Source organism: Aquila chrysaetos, chromosome 7 (assembly GCF_900496995.4).
Source record: "Aquila chrysaetos chrysaetos chromosome 7, bAquChr1.4, whole genome shotgun sequence".
NCBI classification, from domain to species: Eukaryota; Metazoa; Chordata; class Aves; order Accipitriformes; family Accipitridae; genus Aquila; species Aquila chrysaetos.
This window is the reverse complement of record NC_044010.1, coordinates 46,884,021-46,906,067: the sequence shown is the minus strand read 5'-3', so window position 1 is coordinate 46,906,067 and position 22,047 is coordinate 46,884,021. Positions and strand designations below refer to the sequence as shown.

The following is a 22,047-nucleotide window of genomic DNA, read 5'->3' as shown; positions in this document are numbered from 1 at the left end:
TAACAGCATCAGTCACGGAAAGAAGCAGGTGGAAGATGAAAAACTGTATTATTCCTCTAGCAACGTAACCTCTCTCTTGCTTGCAGCATACGTCTCCAGCAGTAATCCCAAGGGAATCTAAATCACATAGCCAAAAGTCCCCTCTCCATACTGAGCTGAATCTATGGATCTTCTGTTTCTTGCTGCTTCTTTGGAGAATGGCACAGTATCTGTTCTGTTCAGCAATTAAAGACTCCAAGGAAGACTGGGACCCTACCATCCCAGACAAAAGTGAAAGTAGCCGAGGTCCAAGGTGGAATGATACTTTTATGCTGAACACTGTGATGAGGATATTTATCAGTTTTCTGAGACTGCCAACTTCCCTGGATTCAATGCTTTTTCAAGCTTGTTTGTGGTAGGTTTTTAGGAGAATGCAAAAATTAGGTTTTGGAGAAATGAAAAATACTAGATAAATCATGGTCATGTGCCAGACTCTGATTGTACTCCTCATGTCTCATTATCAGACATTAACTGTATTATGAAAAAATCATTCCTCCGCCTATATCAAAAACCAAACCAGACTGAAGTATGTTTCATGTTCACTGAAAGGTTTTTCAATTTAAATGAAGACACCTTCAACTGATTGGAAAGCATCTCCTGTGACACCATTTGAGGCTAAGACAATTATATATAATTACATTATATCAGACCTTCCTATACATGTGCTTCTCTTTCCCAAGCAAGAACAGAGATGCCAAAAATTCTACTGAGGCCCCAGAGATTCCAGGAAAGAGAAAATGTCCTAAATAATAAAGTTTAGGTAAAATTCATAGAACATGCGAAGATACTGTACAAATAAGTAGCCCACCCTTCCCATCGGTTCTGGCAAAAGGGATGTTGAATGATGTTTGCACACAACCATGGTGAAAATAGATGGCAACGGAAGAGGGATTTTCTGACCAAAAAGGTGTACCTGAGGGAAATAACAAAAAGGTGAAAGGACCAACTAGAGCCCAGAAGCGTTGATGGAGAAGTGTCTCTGTGTCAACCAGAGCTCAGTGTGTCGCTGTAGAAGGTACAGTTCTCCAACCACTGTTCATAAGGTTTCCACATTTGTTTGTAAATGGTAAAAGTATGAAACCCCAGTACCCTGGGATGCAGTTTCAGCTGTCAGAAGTATGAGCTGATGTGGAACGAGGCAGCTGTCTCCCAGCCTGGCTTACCACACAAGGGTTAGTGCTGCAGGGGGGAAAGCCCATGGGACCACCCCTTCTGATGGCACCTCCACTCAGGTCAGCTTAACCTGCTCAAGCTGCAGGTTGGGGAAGGTAATTCCAAACACATTCATTCAGGACCCCTGCTCTACATTACCAGTTTGCACATTTTTCAGTATTTCGACTTCTCATTTCCTCAGGGCAACTGAGTTCTTGCAGTACTTCCCATTAACAGCCTTGTGTCACAAGGGGAACAAGAGAAGAGGATGCCGCGAGTCAGTTGGTGCGGTGCAGCTAATGGACAACAACTCACTAAAAGTTGTTCTAAGCTGCTTTTGCAGCTCTGAGCTGAAAACATGTGGTAAAACAGGTCGTAAGCATACGCTGTTCTCAGACAGCCCCTGTTCTGCTGCTCCAGATGCTTGCCTTCCCATGTCTGTGTGTGTTTCAGTTCTGAGACAAAACGTTATCTGCTAACTATCTAAAAGGAAGGAGAAGGACTGTGCAAGACTTAAAAACTCAACAGTTTATATTATACTCAATTTCTTTACTAAGGCATGGCTATGTTCTTTTCCTTCTTATTCTTTTCTACCAGAATCCATAATGTTTAGTTGTAACTTTATATAAATAAAATCAAAAGATTGGGAATATATACCTAAATTATTTGGTAAGCTAGTTGCATATGCCTCTCTACAACAGCACTTAGACCTGCCTAGAAGATACAATTATTGCTTTTTGTTTACTAAACATTGAAATGATGCAAACAGAACTGAAGTTCTTGGACACTGTTCATTTTCCATACAAACTATACGACTCACACCAATTATTTCCGCTACACAAAGAAAGAAAAAAGAGGAAAAAAGCAAGGTCACTCACAACCAGAGATATTTTTCTATGACCTACCTACAAGTTACAGCCTGAAGTTGGATCTTATTCAACTCTGATTAATTCTGAAGTACCCTCAAGGCTGAAAGCTGATCACGTAATTTAATTTGATTTTTGGTGGCAGAAAACTCAAGGTAGGATTATCAGAGCAAAAAGAATTCAGAGGATTCTGTGAAACAAAGCATTCTATGTACCGCCTACTCAAAGTTTATCCTAAATATAACTATCTGCATCCTCTCCTTTCATATATACAGCACACTCTTTTAGCCAAAACCAGAGAAAAGTGTTCAGCTTGCTTTTAAGAGGCTTAATAGAATGAAGTGCAAAGATGAAAAAACTATGAAACCTACTTTTTGTTCTGCTGTCCACTTCTATTTTTGTTGGCTCCTGAGTTGCTGTGGCTGGAGGTAATTTCTTCCCAACACTCTGAAAAAAAATAATTATTCTCCTTTAAAATTTGCAGGTTCAGTTAAAAGTTGGACAACATAAAAAATTGTAACAGAAATAGAAAATATAGGAGTGGAAAAAGACAGTAAAGAAACAGAGGCAAAGACTTAGGTTTGTCTGTGGGGTTTTTGTTAGGTTTGGGGTTTTTTTAATGATATAGAATTCATAAAAACATGATTCTCGAACTTTCCCATTAAAAAAATGTTTTCTAACATTTTTAAACAATAACCCCTTAACACAGTTTCAGGGAAGACTCACAGAAATTTCACTGGTGGACTGCATATGTGATGAAATTACTTAAGGAAAGGTGCTATTCAGTACCAAAAGTAAAACTGAAAGAAGCAGGGGGAAACCCCCCTTCTGTCCATACAAGGAGTATTCATTTCAGTCCTGCTACACTAAGTGTGATTTTTAAGTTGACAACAAGTCTTTAAATGGTTCTCACTTTTATTTCTTTTGAGCAAAAATAACTAATTTACAGAAGAGTACTACAATAAGCAATAATCAGCCTCGGAAAGGTAAGGTAAAGATCTAGCTGGAAAGCAGTGAAAATTGTACTGGAAGAGATGTAATGAAGAATTTGAAGCTACCAGGCATTCACAGAGATAAAAGCACAGAATACCTTCAAGATGAAAGTGAGACTGGGAAGACAGCTTTTGGTTCAGAGGGAAACAGAGCAGTTCAAGATAGCTGCATATCTCAGTACATGCTCATTCATGATCAAACCTTTATTCACAGTTCTGCTTCATAAAATGGTTTGGAAAATGATGAGAGCACGTACTCTAAACTGCACTGCTATTTACCTCAGAAAGAAATGCATACTAGAGGAAATCCCAAAACGTTAATTTCGGGGAGTTTTTCTTTTTTTAAAGATGAAATTGTTATTCAAGAACAATTAATTAAAGGAAAGCATTTGGTAATTGCTTTATCATACATGAATCATTGATCTTATGACATGAAACCAAAACCCAGATAAACCCACAGCAAGCTAAAATTTAACAAGCTAAAAATCACAGCAAAAGAATCATGGGCAAAGAGGAAGGAACTAGTGTATCCCAGTGGGAAGGGCATGCTGCAATATAATTTCTTAATTTATAGCAGATGCAAGTGCAATGCTTGAAAACATTAATTCATCTGCTTGTTCAGAATGAACACCTGTGCAGGTGAATAAATCAGCATAGGGAACCAACTGACTCCTTGGGAACAGAAAAGAGAATACCACCCAAACAAGGCTGTTCTTCTGCTGGGAGCTAGGAGACAGGTCAGAAAGCAGTCTTTGCATGAGTTGCAATTTGTTCAGGAGAGACGGTAAAAAGCCCAGGGAGCAAAGTGGCTGAAGACGTGACTCTTTTTGCACATAGAGAAATAGCCTGAGCACAGAAACAAGAAACTGGACTTCTGACAGGTCTACCGATAGATGAAGAGCAGTGCACAACTGGGTGTAGCACACGGAAGGCGCTGAAAGATCAGTGACCTACAACATCCAAAGATCATTTACTGCGGAACAAGCGAGGAGAGGAAGGAATGTTTATATCTACTAGGAGGACACAGAAAGTTGTAATTCAACTAATTTAAATGACAGCTGCACAGAACCCAGTCCAGTGAGGAGGGACACCGGAATTTGTTATGGGACAGGGAGAGGAGAAGACAAGTGGAACTGGTATTCTTTAATTGTAAGGGGACTGCACTCAAGGACTTACAGGGGTGACACAAGCACCACTGACAGGAAAAAAGAAAGAAAATGGATAAGCCATGCGAATCTGGTTTCAGGTAGACCTGCACTGCCAAAAAGTTTTATTCTTCCTGTAAAAACGTACTAAAGGAGATTTTTTTTAAATTACGATTTATTTATGTTTACAATTAGTCTATACTGATCCACACATTTGTGTGGAAAACACTCCTAAAACATCTCCATGAAACTTAATATAGTACTCATTTATTCATTAGGAAACATGCAAGATAAACTTTCCTCACTCTAAGAGACACTGAATCCTCTGTGATCTGTTAAGTCTGATGGTTCTGCTTTAACAGGGTAAAACCTCAAGTATAGCTAAGATCTGCATGCTGGGAGTCCCAGATTGAGTAGTATTATCACAGTTACCAATTTTTCTGACAAGAGAAATCAGAGACAGACAGATCTCCTCCCATATGAGCCAGAAACTCCCCTTCTGACTCTCCAACTGTTCTACATCACTCATACTCTCATACATGTCAAATATCTACCCAATTTACTAGTGGCTAGGAGAACCAAGCAAGCCCGACTTAAATTCTTGCTGATCCAACACACATCTCCATGACATAGACTCTTCTTCTCAGGGACTAGTTACTATAGGGTATTTTGGTCTCTTCTGCAGTTGAAGGCCCAGCATTATTTACCAAAACCTTCTTCACTTCTAAAAAACGAAACATGGGAGCAAAGAACACTCTAATTGTGTTGAACTGAAGATTTCAATACAATTCTTTCTCCTCCTCTGTTCTTCCTTTACATAAGAAGGTCAATTCAGAAAAAAATGTCCTCCAAGCCCTTCTAGACACATTGATCTATGCTACAAAATACCGATATACAACTCCGGCTTTCACACTACTTAGTCTTACCCGATTACTTCCTACCTATCAGGGTCAATGTTCCCAAGAAGCAAGCAGATCTTATCCCTTTGGGACAGAGGCACAAAAAATGACTTAGAACTTGAAGGACTTTTGGGGAATTTAGACACTCCAAATGCAAGAGCAGGATCCTCAACCCTGCCAGCATCAACTGACATATCCCAGCATGAACCCTCTCTCTCCATTTACCTAACTCTATAATTTTGTCAATAATGTTTACAATAAAATGTCACATGCAGCATGAACCAGAATGCCCATGATGATGCCCTCCCAGCAGTGTCCTAATTGCCAGGCTGCAAAGATAAGTGAAGTTCTGCATTTTCTCTCTGGCCCTTTATGTCTTGAATTTTTGGCTGCAGAATGGTTTCAGCACCAGCAAAAAGGGTAGCTAGCATATTCCCCTCTGTTTTTGTATCTCTAGCCTGGTGGTTCAGAGACACTTCTGAAGAGTACCATTTCAGTTTCCCTCTACCCTCCTCCAGTATGCTGATTACCATAAATCTCATTTCTAGATGATGGCAGTCAGCCTTGTTCCACTTACGTTACTCTGCAGATACTACTCTGACTTGCTTAGTCCCATCACACAAGAAACATGTGGTGGAAGTAGAGTTCATGCTTCCTGACTCCAAGCCTCGGTTGACTCCCAACACACAACAGAACATATCAACAAAACAGGCAGAATCTTGATCCCACAATTTCTGCAAGGCGAGTATAATTAGATTATTTAGCTGTCAGACACAAATCCTCCTAATCGCCTGACAAGTGAATCCTAAAGATGAAAGGGGATGAAGTGCCCTCTTGCTGCAGAAACAGCTGATAAAAGCATGAATAATGACCATGATTTGGTGTACAGATATTCAGAGGCATGATTTAGCAGCAGATTTAGCAGCAACCTGCCAGTATTAATGCTTGGTTTTATGAAGCCAGTGGAAGGATAGTCTAGCATTAAATAATAGGTTCTGTTAGCAGAAGAGCCCTTGATGGCAGTTTGGTACGCTGCAAATCCCTATCACTGCAGACCAGTTTCCTCTGATACTGAGTTAACAGTGATTATAAAAGTGTTTGAGGTGGCACACAAAGTTGTGTGAATGAGGTCACGGTACAATCTAAACAGTCTCATTTCCTTTCATTTATGTATTTTGGTTCAACTGCAATCCCTGTAACAGCAGAGAACAACACAAGAGAAGCAGAGCACGTACTGGGCAGTATACATTTTCTCACTTGAGGGCACTACGGCCCTTCCCTACAACTATTCAACCCTGACCAGAGGAAGAAAAGCAGACCGGTGATCAAGTTTCCTCCTTCAGGATATTTTAAAGTTGTATTTCAGGGTCTTCTGTTGTTGTTGAAAACTGAGTTGTCTATTTACTTTTGTTATTCAGGTCTTGCGTCTCTAGAACATTTCATCTGAAAATTCACATTGAATTGTCACTTGTGCACCAGCTAGGTCCATACAGAAGATTTTGTTATACTTCTTTACACTGAAGGAACATACTTATCCTTTTACTCCACTTTAACAAATACAGGCTTCTCGAAGCAACAGCTTATTTACTCAGGAATCAGGAAAAAAAGATTTACTCAGCATCAGTATTTATTCTGGAAAGTGAATTGAGGTCTTTACACTAGATAAAATATTTTGGAACTGCTGCTTGAAATGTAACTCCATGAAGATATCCCTAGGGAATACATCAGACATTAAAGAATTCACAAAAATGAGCTGTATGAGCTGGAAACACTAACTATTTTAAGCTTAACATCATTTGTCAGTTTGAACAGTGAAAATAGAACAATATGCACTGATGTCTTATACAGGGGAGGAAAAGACAGTTACTTATCTTGAGAACTTTTAGAATTTCAGAAAACCTCAATGATTAGGTCAGGGGAAAAAACATGCCATATTTCTTTGACCACAATGCTTCCTTTTAACACTCAACTAGTATTCTTGAATGTTGTTTATATGCATGAGATTTTTTTCATCTATAGGTTTACATGCAAATCCAAGGCCACTATTAGTGACAACATAAAAGCTCTGTTCTTTAATGTATTTTTGACAGTCCATTTTGTAACCGAGAACATTTTTTCACAAAGAAGCAGAAACGGTTACTAGATTCTTCCAGCTCTGGATGAACAGAAACATAAACAAGCTTCTCATTGACCATGTATAATGCTGGTGTTGTGAGGGGGGAGCCAAATTAATTTCTTTGTTCTAATATGCTTCAAGTGCTTAAGGAACATCATCAAGTCCTTTATCCATCCTACCTGGTCTACCTTAAATTAAAAAAAAATAAAATTGAAAGAGCCCAAGTATAAAGACCCCAAAGGCTTTCAGATGTCAAAATGCCCTTACTCTGTCAGAGACAAAATAAGAGAAATGTCCAGGATTTCAGTTTTTCCCGTGATACCAACATTCAACTCCACATAAAGTACTTTCTGTGACAGCATGATCCGGCATTGTTATCCTGGGGTTTCCCAAAAGGACAGAGTTAACACTTTTCCTAAAGGGTCACCACATGGCACTTCAAAGAGGCTGATGGGAATTTTAAGAAACCTTTACAGAGAAAACAAAAATTCTTCAGGGAAAGTGTGATTAAGCACCTGCCTGCACATTTGATTGCCTCAGTCATCTAAAATAGCTTCTTCCTCTGTAGCTACTTTCTACCCAGCTGTGCTTTGGTAGAAATACCATCCATATGCTCCTGAACTACTATTATTAATATTTTTTAACACCAACTAGATAGGTACATCTGCCCAATGCACGCCCAGCTAACATAGAGAGCCCCAGTTGCCCAAGCTGCACGCATTTCTACTGACATCAACTGTGAAGAGATGCCCACCATAACGCACGGCAATTTCCTTAAAACTAGGTTAGGTGAATGAATGGGACAGGAAACAAGTGTTCATCAAGTCCTCAATTACAACCAGACTGTCGCAAGCACAGGCAAGCAAAATCCTTTTTATTCTCCTGCTCCTAGTTTACTCTGAGTACGAGCAGAGAGACAGGACGTCTCACAACGGGGCTTTGAGCAGCCTGGCCTAGTGGAAGGTGTCCCTGCCCATGGCAGGGGGGTTGGAACTACATGATCTTTAAGATCCCTTCCAACCCAAACCGTTCTATGATTCTACGATTCTAGAACTGGTGTCTCACAGGTGTCTCATAATTCACTTGCTGTGAGCAAGAGAGAGGGAACAGCCCGGTGGCTGCCCGAGCCCACCCACCAACGGTGGCCATGTCCCCGGGGAGCCAGCCTCGGGCGCCCATTCCTGCCACCACGCCTCCCCTCCACCATGACGTTAGCGTATCTGCAAGGGGAAAAGGAGGGAATTGATCCGTGTTAAAAAGTATTGCAGAAGGGAAGGAAGAACAAAAGAGAGTTATCTGCTTCACTAAACGGCTGCACAAACATTTGGGTAGAACTGAGGCAGGAAAGTTTATGGTCATAGGGGTAAGGCGCAACTCTCAGCTGCAGCGCTCATTTATACCAGCTTAAGCTCACTGGGAAAGCATGGTGAGCACCTCTACAGTGTGCTTTAATGATTCCTGGGGCCAGCATACCGCATTTTGACCATGCTCAGGGCAACCAAAGGAAAGGTTGCAGTAGTGCTGGCCTTTACATCATTCAAAAGATGAAATACAAACCACACTGAAGTACTCAGCTCTACATACCAGATGATACTTCCATAACGAATGAGCACCCTGACCACAGGATCAGATGTGGCACACATCCACATGGGATGTTTTAATGGGACGTTTGGCAAATATTTCACAGAATGCAGACAACAAAGCAATTAAAGTATTTTTAAATTTCAAATTACAGTTTCTTTGCACATAGTCAAGCTATATAACCTTCTACTGGACAATCTGAAAATAACACACTTTCATACTTAGTCCATATTCCAGCAGACTCAAGTGCAGTTTTTCCAACTGATGTCTACACTACATGACTTTTGGACTTGGATGAACATAGGCCTAGTGAATTATAGTGTATCTTCGTAAAGAAATAAATGCTTTTTTTCTTTTGAAAAAGACTTTACCTGCGAAATGTTTTACCCTTCTACAGCAAGGTTATGAAACCCTGTATTTAGGTGCTGCGAAAGGCATATGAACCACTGGCACCTGAATTCTCTCCGTCTAGACAAAAATCAACAAATCTCTAAATAAAAGATGTCCCTCCAGATAAAATCCTGGTCTTACAAAGCAACAGAGCAAAGCCTTCATCCCAGCAGAACTCCTTGAAAATTGACATAATTTCAGCCATCAGCATGACTCTTGCCACAATTAACAAGTTTGGACAAAGCAGACAAGTTGTCTGAAGTCAACAGTGAAGAGGTGGAGGCCTCGTAACTCTCTTCATGAATATCAGTCCTCTGGGAACTGGCTACTACGCCAGCACTGCTTTAGAGGAAAGCAATGTTCAAGTAGTCAACAAGTATATCCTGCTTGAATTTTAAAGGCTTTTGGAATCAGGATGCATATGCAGAAAAATTAAAGGTATCTGGGAGAAAAATGTTTTCTCGTATTCACAGAGAAACTGATATGTTTTTACCAAATACAAAAGTTATTTCTTGAATGCAAAAAAAAAGGGGGGGGGGGGGGAACAACAACAAAAATAGCATGTCAGTCTAAATCCTACTACAATACTCTAATTCTCATTCCAGAGAATGGTAAACAGGTTGTGATTACATTACACCACACTCAGTTCACTTGGTGCCCTAGAAATAGAGTACTGAATGTCAGAGCATCTTACAATTGCTGTATCTGTCATCCATTGTCATGGCACTGGAATCCAAGCAGACAAGCAAGAAAGTAAACAAAGCAAAGGAAACAGCACAGAGGTCCCCAAACAAGGGAAATTTTAGAACAAAACATGATTTTGCTGGGGCTTTGTTTCCTGATTCATCACTGATGATTATTCTTCTGATGCACCTCTTTTTTACAATTGGAAAAAAGAAGCAGAACTACCTCTTGTCATCAGTTAAACTGCTTAAGCTACATCAAGTCTAAGAAAAAATGCTTTGAATACTTAAGGAATAGTCATGTTTGTTTTAATTAAAACCTATTTTATTTTTCAAAATAACTGTTATTTCTGAAATATTTAATAAAAGAAGTTACTGGCGCTTTACTTAATTACATCAAAAAGTGTTTGGAAATGACATTCAGAGAAGACCTAGAAAATCACTTACCGGGATAGACAAGGAATGATTTATGTGGTTCTGAAACTTCATGGCAAAATAAAGACAAAATGGCAAGCCTGTACTACCTTTGGCATACCACTGTGAAGTATTACATAGAGCAGAAAAGGGAGGGAGAAAGGAAGGCCAGGATGATTTAATCAATGTATGTTGACATTCCTTGATGGCTCAGAGTTTGTTACTCCTTCACATTTTATTTGATAACAACAACTGAATGTCTAATTTGTTTTCAGGAAAAAGTTCTTTAAAAGAAAAAGGGAGAATGAATAAGAAGCAAAGGTCAGAGTAATAAGTTCTTTGGTATGTTTTCCAGGTGTGGATTTTTTTTAGGAGAAAGCACTAGGTGCTGCAATTAAACTTATATTATTGTTTTTATCTTGTATTAATCAAATTTTATCTATTTAATATGTTATTCACAATTACTTATTACTTTAATGATCATTTAGCACAATTTCTTACTTAGCCATTCAAAAGCTAGGAAATCTTAAAATTTAGGGTTTCATACAGACCCTCACTTCTGCTGTGTTATAACTACATGAGTCTATCATGTTTTACATGTAATCTGGTTATACTTCTCAGTACAATGGCATTCAGCTGGTTCTGTCACTGAGATGTAAAACGACGATATGTTGTCATTCTGAAGTAGTTATTCAAGATGGAGTTCATTTCACTTAAACATCAGCTATGAACCAGATGTGCACATATGGGCCAGTGGCTGCAGGCTTCCCTTCTGTTACTGGAGGTAGACAGCCCTTTTAGCATGTAATTCATCTGGACTTCTCCTTTGGGATAAGAAAGGTCACATCCTAATAATGCCTTCTAGTCTACAGACTGTGAAGAAACCTTGAGTACTAGCAACATCATAGACATCTAAATTCAGTCAACGGAATCCCATGATACTTGCTATTTTTAAATATTTTAGTTGTGTAGTCCATGCATATTACCTGCCTGGAGAGCAGCCAGCTAATCTATCTATAGGTCTGTCTTTATCTCTCTCTCTCTCTATCTGTCTCCATATGTATCTATCTATCTCTAGGTCTGTCAATAAATCTATAAACCCAGCTATCTAATCAATAAATACTGGTGTTACAGCAGTACAATGCTGTCTTTATGCAAGTCCAGCATGACCTTTTCTACTTTGCATGGCCAATTCACAGCAATTTTCATTAAAACACACAAATAAAAAACTTGCTGGTCCTGGCTCCTGAAGATTGAACTGTGACCTAAGTGCACACTAAAAACTGAGATTAAAAAGAATTTACTGTTCATCCTTTTTAAAAAAGATTAACTTGGATAAGTAACTGATTAAAAGACAGGAAACAAAAGGCAGGATTTCGTCATGGTGACCAGTGGAGTCCCTCAGGGATCTAGATCAAGGCTCTTGTTTTCCACATGTTCACAGATGATCCAGAAAAGGGGAAAGACAGAAACTCAGTTCAGATAGAAGTAAAATGACACATTTGGAGGAAAACTTCTATCTTGAGACAGAAATGATGGGCTTTGAAACACACAGCTGTTAATACTTTGGAAAGCAATAAAGAGCAATGGAAAGCACTATTGAAACGCTGTATAAATCCATCCAACACCTAGATCATTGTGTGCAGCTCTCACCTCCTTTCCCCCTCACACATAACCCACCTCAGTCCCTAAAGGAACTGGAAAAGACAGAAAGCCACCAAGAACGATCAAACCTATGGAACAGATTCCTCCTTCTGGAAAAAAAGATTCACAGGGGTGATTTAACACAAGTCTATAAAAATCAGGTGGGGCATTGAGAAGGTAGTTAGGGAGGACTCACTCATTATCTCTACCAGTAATAAAAATTAAGGGCTATCAGATGAAATTAGCAGGTACCACGTTCAAAACAAAGGGAGGTAACTCCTTCCCACAGTGTGTGACCCAGCTGAGTGGAACTCTTTCACAGGAGTTACAGACATAGCATGTTACGTGCAATGAAAATGTGACCACTCGAGTTGATGAGGAAAAAAAAAATCCCTTAGGGTTATTAAACACACAGTTCAAAATGACTAGAGGCCGTGAAGACTCACTGCAAGAATTTCTCTGTATGTTTACTCTGTTCTCCCACTCTTCCCCAGGCTTCCAGTATTGACCTCTGTTTGGAGGCATGATACCAGCGCAGGCACGGTTCTGATCTGAACTACAGATGTCTCAGGATCTTCCAATTTCCTGAAAATATCATTCTTTAACGTATGGAAGTGAAATATTGAACACAATACATTTCGGAAAGTAAATCTAAATAAAGCAAGGTGACAAAAAACCGAAGTGATTACACAAGGGAAACTTCAAAGGATTACTCCAAATCCTCTCTCCCCCCGAACATTATCAAAGAAACTAAGTTTTTCAGTTAAAAGGAAAGCAAAACCATAGGGAGAACAAAGATATAAGAGAAAGTCATTAGAAAAGTCTTCAAAATTATAAAGCAGTAACTCTTAAAGGTTCATTTAAATCCTCTGATTTGTAGGCCACTAAAGAAATTTTCAATGGAGAAATTTCTGAGCTAAAAAATGCTTTATGGCATATGCAAGTCTGCTTTCCTGGGCCATCTTTTGTAGTTATCACAGAAGCAGAGAAACCCACTATGAGTCTAAATATAAAAAGCAAACACTGTATTGACAGTCAGCTATTGTATGAAAAAGACAAACCCACAGTACAGAAATACATATTTGCATTTCCTCTTTAGCCATCTCAGACTTTTTCTGAGCTGTAAGGTGCGCTACGTCTACCACATCTACTGCAACACTATCGGTGAAGCGCTCATAACAACTTACCAACCCCCTGAATAAATTCGATTCTGTCAAGCAGTCTGAAAAGGCTTTAACTATCTCCGACTTTCCCTGAGAAACTGCTATAGATTTAAGATGTCTTCAGACGCACAATATTTCAATATTTCAGTGTATGAATACATACTGCTTCCTCAGTAATGATATTGATGTTTATGCTGAGCTGTAACTGTAACTGTTTATATCCTCCACATTCATGTAATTTATATTTTTGCATTAAAAGGAGAGTCTCAAACCTTCATAGTGGGGAAGACATCTAATTAGAGAGACTGTTTCACAGATTCCTAACTTCCCATTTACAACTACAAAACATCTCCTCAGCGATTTCAGAACTGCTTAAATGGAAAATTACTTTAGTTCTTGCTTCCAGCTGTTGAGCTCCATTACGAAACGACCTGAGCCAGCACCAAATGTCCCATCCAGCTATCCATGCACTAAAACTACCAGGTGTTTAGCAGACCACCAGCAGTCTACAAACCACAGATGAAGAATATCTTCATTAGCATTATGCAAGTCACCAGAGAAGTATGTGCTATCTCAAATAACATTCAAAGAAATAAGTAGGTAAAATATGCAATGCAAAAATTTTTTTTTAACTTCTTGGATGGAAAAGGGAGTAGAAACAAAAACATGAATATGAACAGTAAAACATCATTTCCATTAAAACTCTGGGTAGCTTGGAGAGCAGAAGAATGCACACTTTGCTTTTACATCACTCTTCTCCACAGTTAAACCTGTTCTACCGGCAGGCGAGTTCAGACTCTAAAGCTGTTGTAACTTCATATTTTGACAAGTTCTTAAAATTTCAAATTATGGGCAGGGAGGACAGTAGAGAGGCTTCTTTCTACCAGTATGCTTGATGTGCTGGACAGGAGAGAAACCCATGTGTCTTAACTCACACACCTTATAACATTCATATTTCTGTAAAATTTGGAATCCCGACATTTGATGCTGCCAGGCTGTCTATTTCAAACCATTAATGAACTAAAAATCTGCCTTCCTAAAAGGTTAATAGTGAGAAAGTCAATGTAAGAGTTTAGATTAGGCAGATGCTGCTGAAACAAATGGAGCCAGACATATTAGAATCACTGATGAGTAAAAATGCTTTAGCAAATTAAATAAAAAAAGCAGATACAGAATGAATCCCACACAGCACACTCCCAACTGCCTCCTCTCAAAGCACTGAAAGCGTGTACATCAAAATGAGCTGTATGAACAAGCTCATTTTCTCTCTTCCTCAAGCTGCAGATTTGCAGTGCTAGAATATGCTTTTGTAACAAAAGTTAAGTATTTTGGTGAGCAGATAAGTCTTCTTTTTTTGCTGCTTTATTTATTCTTCATTTTCCCCTTTTACTGACTGTGGCTTACACAAATGTAAAGGATCATGTCCCCTTGCAATCCTCACCAGGAATTTTACCGTTTGCAGATTGCAATTCACAGTTAATTTCTATCTCCTCTAGGAAGAATCCTTTAGGCAGACTGCACTGAGTGAATGAAATTCCTTCCTACTCTCCCAGGAGAACTGTGCCTGTCTAGATTGCAGCTGGTAACTAGCATGATCCAGATTGTACCATCCAGCTTAGACACTGCTGTTATGAAACCTCCCTCTTTTACAAAAATTAATGAACCTTACAACTGCTACATGGACCTCCACTTCCTCGTGCAGCAGTAAGGAAAGCCTAGTAGCAACTTTCACCTCTCTAAAAAAAAAAAAAAAAAAAAAAAAAATTCTAGGAAAACATTAAGCAGGGAATGGTTCTTCCTTAATATCTTCCTTTTTTAAAGTGGCAACAATACTTCTTTGGTCTTTTGTGAAAGTTATGATGCTGACAACAAACTGCCAAGTAGCTGTTTAATAATATTTTTCAAATTCAATAATTAAAAAAAAAAGACCAAACCCACACTGTCATGCAGGTAGTCCCAGACTTAGTGCTGACAGCAAATATTTCTTCCATTTTGGCATTTTATTTCTTCTCTTCTCCTCAGATTATCTTTAATTTTCATTTTTTAGTGCTATTTTTTCCCACTTTGCATCACTGAAATCAGGACAGAAGTTACTGAGGCAAAACAGGGAGATATTTTAAACTCTTACAGAGAAAACCACAGAGCAACAAGTGACAACGCAAAATGCATTAGCATCTCCATCCAGTTCTCTTTCAACTGACTGGAATTTCATCTCTCCTCCTTTGAATGAAGCTCCGAAACTGGAAACACAAATGGAGAATGACTAACGTCAAGTGTTTCAGCTTTTCTTTTCGGCAAGTGCTTTAGGCACAGAGACTGCTGCAGAAGCCGCTGCCAGCCGTACGTATGGAGGGACGGCTGCCGCTCTTTGGGTGGCCAGTGCGTGGCAAGTGGCCCAGCGCCCAGCAGAAAGCAGGCACCAGCAGCCCCCGCTTGGCTACCAGTCGCTGCAGCGTCAGGACTTCTTCCCCAGGAGCTGAGTCCTCTCTCCCCCCCTTGGTTTTTATTGGGAGGTTTTTAGGAAGCACTTGGTCAACTACCTGTAGTAATATAAGCTCATGCCCGTAGTATCTAAGAACTACCTTAGAACAGAAAACGCCACTGACCTCCTATAGAAACACATGCAACAAGGAGTTTAAAAGGCATTTTAGAAACTGGCCTACAGACTTTTTAGCCCGCCGAGTGCCTGGCTGGTCTATGATCCTTTTGCACTACTCCTTTCCTCCTTCCTCTTTTCTTTTTTTAAGGCAGAAAAAAAGAAAGACGCATGGCACATCCTAAGAGAAGCAGCAACTCGGAAAACTTGTAGCTTCATTTCTGCACACAGCTTACTGACTTTAGCTGTGAAAAGCCAAAGTTGAGAGAAATTTACATTTTTCTACTGAAAGTCCCCAAAGTATCTGCAAATAATTACACAGTTTACTTGGTGTCTCTCCATTCAGCTTTCTATAAAATTTTACAAGCACCAGTTGACTCCAGTTTTCCTTGCTGTTTCTTGAAGGAAAGGATAATTTCCATCTAGATTTTATTATCCCAATATAATTTTCTCCAAAAATTATTCGTATCAGTTTTCCTCATTTGCACAAAAGACTCCAAATGTCACCTCTCTCAGAAGAGGAATCAGTAAAGCTCCTCCTCTTTTCTCTGCCAAAAAGAAGAAGTGCAGTTTTATTAGTGCATTTGGGAAGGAAAAGAAGGGGGATGAATTTTTGTTTACTAAGCAAACATTTGAAAGAGCAACACATCCTAAAGACTGTGCAGCTAGTCTTGTCTAACTGTAAAGTTACATTATTCTTTAGAATAAGAAAATTGAAACCAAATCATATAGAAATAAAAAACATCTGTGCAAGTTTAATGGCCAAACACTCTGAAAGGAAAAAAACTTAAGCTGAACAGAGCCAGGACAGAATATGCTTTCACACAAAAGTAACCCCCTGTTCTAATACGGTCCTCTATAGCAGAAACGGACTTCAGGATCCCCAGCACCCTTTTTCTTCCTTTTCTTTTTCCCTACCCAGCATCTACGAAGTGTGCAGAAGAACCAAAGAACCCTGCAGTCGAACCCTGTGCTCTGCAGAATATATATTACGATACAGTTTCAAACAGCCACAGAAAAGAACCCCAACTAATTGTAAAAGAAATACCTCCTCTCCCATTGTGAAGCCAAGCCGCCTTTCAGCAGCTCGAAGTGTCCAAGAAGAGCCCTGGAGTCCTGCCCCTTCCTTGCATGAGCTCAGCTCAGCGAGAGCGGGAGCCCAGCCCTGACACTGACTCACGCTCCGGGCCATCCCGGGGAAACAAAGGTTCCACTTGTTTATTTCACAGGAAATCTGGAGCTTTTCCTACCTCTGCTCACTCGCAGCGAGAAGTTTCCTCTCCTTTCCCAAGCCAGCCTAGTCTCTCCTGGCTTCTTAAGACCGACAGCTAGGAAAGGCAATGTGAGCGAGGATGTACAGACTTTTTGTGAACAGCCCAGACAGAAAGTCTTGCAAAGAACTCTACGGGAAAATGAGCTTATGACAAATTCTGAGTGTACTGGTCTCTCTGTTAAAAAAAAGAAAAAAACAAAAGCTGAAATTTCATGTCACCTATGCCTTTGTTTCAGTTTTTGTTTTTTAAAGAAAGATGATCAAGAAACTTCAGATGATGCGCTCTTCCACGAAAATCTTATTAATTCTTAATACTGCCTCCTCACAAACGTTCAACTTTAAAGCGACTGAAAAAAGGGCAGGGGAGGGAAACACACCATGGGCTTCTCAGATAATTTGGAAGAAATTAAAGATTTATATTTAAGCAAGCCACAAGACACTATACAATCTCACTCCCATTTGACCGTATATACTGTTCAGTAAGCATTCACACACAAACTCATCTACTATGGACATACTCAGGCACACTCAACACATTCCCTATATGCACACAGCCCATTCTCTACAGAGGCATTCTCAGGGGAGTGCCAACACAATTATGGGACAAGAAAAAAGTCTCTGAGCCCACACATTAAAAAGATAAAAGCAAAAAAATCGGTTCTCTCTGTTTTAAGAACCACTGTAAGGAAGGACATGACAAACTTTGTAGATTTTAAAGGGGAGGACAGCAAATTGTTCAACATGGTTCCTACAAAAAAGAACAAGAAAAAGGTTATTTTGCAGAGCCAGGATATTACAATATATTTTCTGCTACAAAAGTGGAATATGAGAGGATACACAATTTTCTTTACTGGATGCTTTTCTAAAAACCAGCCATCCCCTGGGGATTGTTCATATATATTTGGTCCTAATCCAGTTGAGAGGCTTGGATTAGATGGTCTCTGAGATGCCCTTTGGCCTTATACTGAAAGCAAATCACAACTGATCTGAGTAGGACTATCACTGCAAGTATAGATCTCCAGATGAAGTATCAGGATATTTTAAAGAATGGAAAAGAGCACAAGATGATGGCTCACAGAAAAGGCAACTTCTCTTGCAGCAACACTCCCTGTGCCTGCACCATGCTGCAGAACAGGTTCAGGAGTGATTCAGAGCAAAGTCTGAAGGCATACTGAGCCTGCAATCTCCTTCCTCAAGATTTCTGTTTTCCAATCACAAATTATTTTAAAGTTACATTACAATACATCATTAATTTCCATTCCAGAAAAGACTCAATTATATTCAGTTTGGTTTACATTCATCAGTCTTTTTGAAGTTATTTGTGTAATTTCCAAAGTCAGGTGGGGTATTTTATTTCTTTGCATAACTGTATTTGTTCTTTTAATTTTCAAAGTTTGCGTGTGCTAAGAATATCAAATGTCATTCCATTAGAATTTTTATAATCTTTTCAAAGTTTAAAAAACTTAACAATTCAGATGTAGCAGTTAAAAATCAGTTATATTATCAAAAAAAATCGAAGTGGGGCAAGAAAAAAAAAATCATTTTACTTAGAAACACTAAGACAGTTTATAAAACTTTTTATTCCTAAATCCTTGATTACACTCATTTAAATCTTTCTATATCAATTAGATTTTACTTAGGTAGATTTTACTGCTATTATTAGACATACTATATCATATTAATTCATGATCCAGTTCTCTTGAAGCTCATCAGACAGCAAAAAAAGCTAGCTTGCATGTCAGTACTGTGAGCTTTCTGAAGCATTTTCTCTGTACTGATGTTGAAACATGAGACAAATCTTTCCTAGAAATTCAGTTTATGTCTCCATCAAGTATTTCTGGAACTCAGGAAATCAGCTTTATTTTAAACTATTAAAGCACAGCATTTTGGGGTTTTTAACGATTCTTCTTTTAAAATGCTTGCGGGGTATAAGCTTGGTAATGGTAGAGACTCAACTGAAATTCAGAGATTTACTGTGATTAGCAAGCTACCGATCATCAGCCGATCCAGAGCAACTTGCAACATTTATTGTCTCCCTATTATGAAATAAAATTGCATTAGCTTAAACCTACACATCCTGTTTTTCAGACTGAAGCATCCTAAGATTTCCTAATCAAAACCAGGACTGAAAAACCAGGAGTATTCCCTCCCAGCGAGCACTCCTCCAGGAGAACCCATGCTGGCAGAAGCCCAGTGCTGTGCCCCAGGAGAACAGAGCAGATCTTCCACGTTGCTTTTAAGAGTAACTTCTGGTACTATCAATACTTCTTATACTACTCTGCTTCTATTTTTAGATGTTCTTCAAGTAGCTTAAGTCAGGAACAGAAGTTGAAAATGTTTTCATGCGTATGCTTGATGTGTTTCTTTCATATGGACAAATCTTTTCTGAATAAAGACCAACAACATACATGTAAAGTCTTGTGGCCTGGACAACAGCTAGCTTGCACTTATAGTCCGATAGCTGCTTTAATAAAAACAAACACCTAAAAACATCACAAGCAGCACAAACCACTGTGTGCGTAACCTCCTCCACCAAAAACTGCTGGTGCAGACCGATGTGAAACCTGACCCACATCACCAGTACCTGGACAACTCTGTTCAGGCAGCTTGAACATTTTACAAACCAAACTGAGAAAACGAGCAAGCACAGATATCTAAGGGGATAGCAGGGAAGGGCAGGAAGCATACAGGAGATCAGGAGTCACTCTTCACTCACGCAGCACAGTTCAGTGACTCAGCAGAGACTCACTGCCAGCCAAGGTTATCGAATTTCTTCCTCTCTTTAAACTTAATTTTGCATTTCCCGTTCTATTCCCTCGGTACCATGTCCTGCTCTGAACCAGCCTCCCCAAAAGGGGCGTGCTGCTTTTCGACTGTCCCTCATTTCACGAGCCAACCATATTTCCCCTACCCTTCCCTCTTATTCCCGTGAATTAGCTACTCCAGAAAGGGTAACAATCGCCTAAAGAATTTATTTATAATGTCCACACCGCCTCATGAACGTCAGCCACCATTTGCAAACGCGTGCTATTTTTTTGCATAATGAAAGAAACACATAAATCCTGTTTCCACACTGAACTCAATGGGGAGTTACACCGGCGCAGGAACGAGCCCCTGCTGCAGGCGACCTTGCTCTCATGACAATTGCAGAAGGGGCCAGGCTCCCTCTTCCCCTGTAGCTGTCCTCACAAGATGCCACGACAAGGAACGGTTAGGGCAGGGATGCCAGACTACGGCAGACAGCAACTTCAAAGCAAACCACAAATGCTGCTAGAACAGCTGAGTGCTTCCCCCCGCTCCTACACAGAGTTCGACGCGCTGCCGATGCTCGCCACGACCGCCGCGCCATCGCCGACGGCTGTCTCTGAATAAACCAACGCCAGAAACCCGTGCTTTCAAGTGCAAAGTGCTACACGCACGCGGTGCTCACACCGCACGCCCTCCGCCTCAGCAGGCGTTTTTAATAGCGTTTGCATTCAGTACCAGGTGGGTTTGCTCGCATCCATTTTTTCATTTTCTCGGTATTTTGAACACCGGCTTCAGCATTTCTGTTAGGGGAGCAAGCACCTCCAAAGGCATCGGAGGGGAAAAGTAAGTAGCAGCGAGCCATGCCGTGGGGAGGCAAGGGCGGCACGCGCGCAGCACCCGCGGCCGGCGCTGGCATCGCACCACGGGTGCGCTGGGCAGCGCTGGCAGAGCTCTTTTTAAATGACAACTGAAAATTAAGGGGGGAAAAAAGTTTTCTGCGAGCAACCAGGCAGGAACTGACAGAGCAGGGGTGGGAAAGGTGTGACTGCCAGCGCAACGGGTCCCGAGCTCACCGGCTCAAAACAGAAACTCAGACCTTGCAAGCGCTCAGTCTCAGAGTTTACAAATCTCTGTCTTATTGCAACGGACAGGTGGACTTAATAATTGACATGAGCTTCTAGCCCTTATAGCTCTTGTGTCTACTTCCATTATTTCTTCTCTATTTTTCTTCTCCCAAACATACTGAATATATACAGAAATAAAAATTTCTGTATAAATTCAGTGTTTTGCAGTGAGAAGGATCCCTAAACACCAGTTAACTAGATCTTACAAGTTGCTGGATCTAGAGCCACGACAGCCTCCCCTTTATATTAAATCATTACAGTGGCTGCAATATTCCCCAGGTTGAGTATAAAATTTACATTAAATTCTGGCAAACACTAACGTGACCTCACCAAAGGCTGTTAATGAAATGTAGCTCTGCTCAAATTCACCACTGCTAGCCATCTATGAAAGCCTTGCCTGTAGAAAACTACAAATATATCTCAAACGGAAAACGTAAAAAATACCCTCAATAGTCTCTTCTGAAGTAAGGGCAGTTTTCAGAAAGATAAAAATGGCTTTTTAAGACTTTTTATTTTGTATTCACCTATTATGGTCTTCAGCATTTCCAGCTGAAGCCTCAACTCACAGACCAGCCCAATACAGTTAACTCAGACTAGAATATATTGGTTGAATTAATTTTCCTACACTTCTAGAGGTTTATTTTCAGATACAGGAGAGGAAAAAGTGATAGCTTGTTAGAACAACGGAAGCACACATAGATCATATCGGAAGGAAGTCCAACCTAGAAACAGAAGGTTTAGATAAGCTACTACAAAATGAAAAAGGAAAAAAGAAGTAAGCATAAACACCTGTTCAAATGTCTTGAAGCTGCACAAGCAGAATGAGGACATATGACACAGGCACTTCTATTTGACCATAAAACTTGTGCTACTTTAACAGTGTTACACTGGATTTTCTCAGGAGACTCGACATGCCTATACACATACTGTATTTCTCCTAAAAATTCACCTGTCAGCAAGCTATGTCTTCAGTCACGTGCAGCATTGTAAATTAGTTCACTTACACCCACCGTTAATGGGAATTTGACAGATCCAAGCCTCAGGAATCTGATTCTAGTTATACATGGCCAGTAGTCCATTCATCAACGCAAACAGGCACAGAAAAGGACTACAAAGCATAAGTATTTGATTATTTTTTTTAAAAAGCACAGCTCTGATGGCACTGCTCAGATTAAACTCCCAGAATCGCATCATTAATTACCCTAGAATAATCTGCTTCTGT

General features: G+C 39.9%; 1 protein-coding gene across 8 annotated transcripts in view; it reads right to left on the bottom strand.

Moving 5' to 3' along the window:
* SH3KBP1 (SH3 domain containing kinase binding protein 1) overlaps nucleotides 1–22,047 on the bottom strand; it is a 225,589-nt gene that overhangs the window by 62,939 nt on the left and 140,603 nt on the right. For all 8 annotated transcript variants that reach the window (XM_030020196.2, XM_030020198.2, XM_041124841.1 and 5 more), the window contains one exon: nucleotides 2,429–2,504. In XM_030020196.2, coding sequence (XP_029876056.1) covers nucleotides 2,429–2,504 — 76 coding nt within the window. The remainder of the gene's footprint in view (nucleotides 1–2,428; nucleotides 2,505–22,047) is intronic.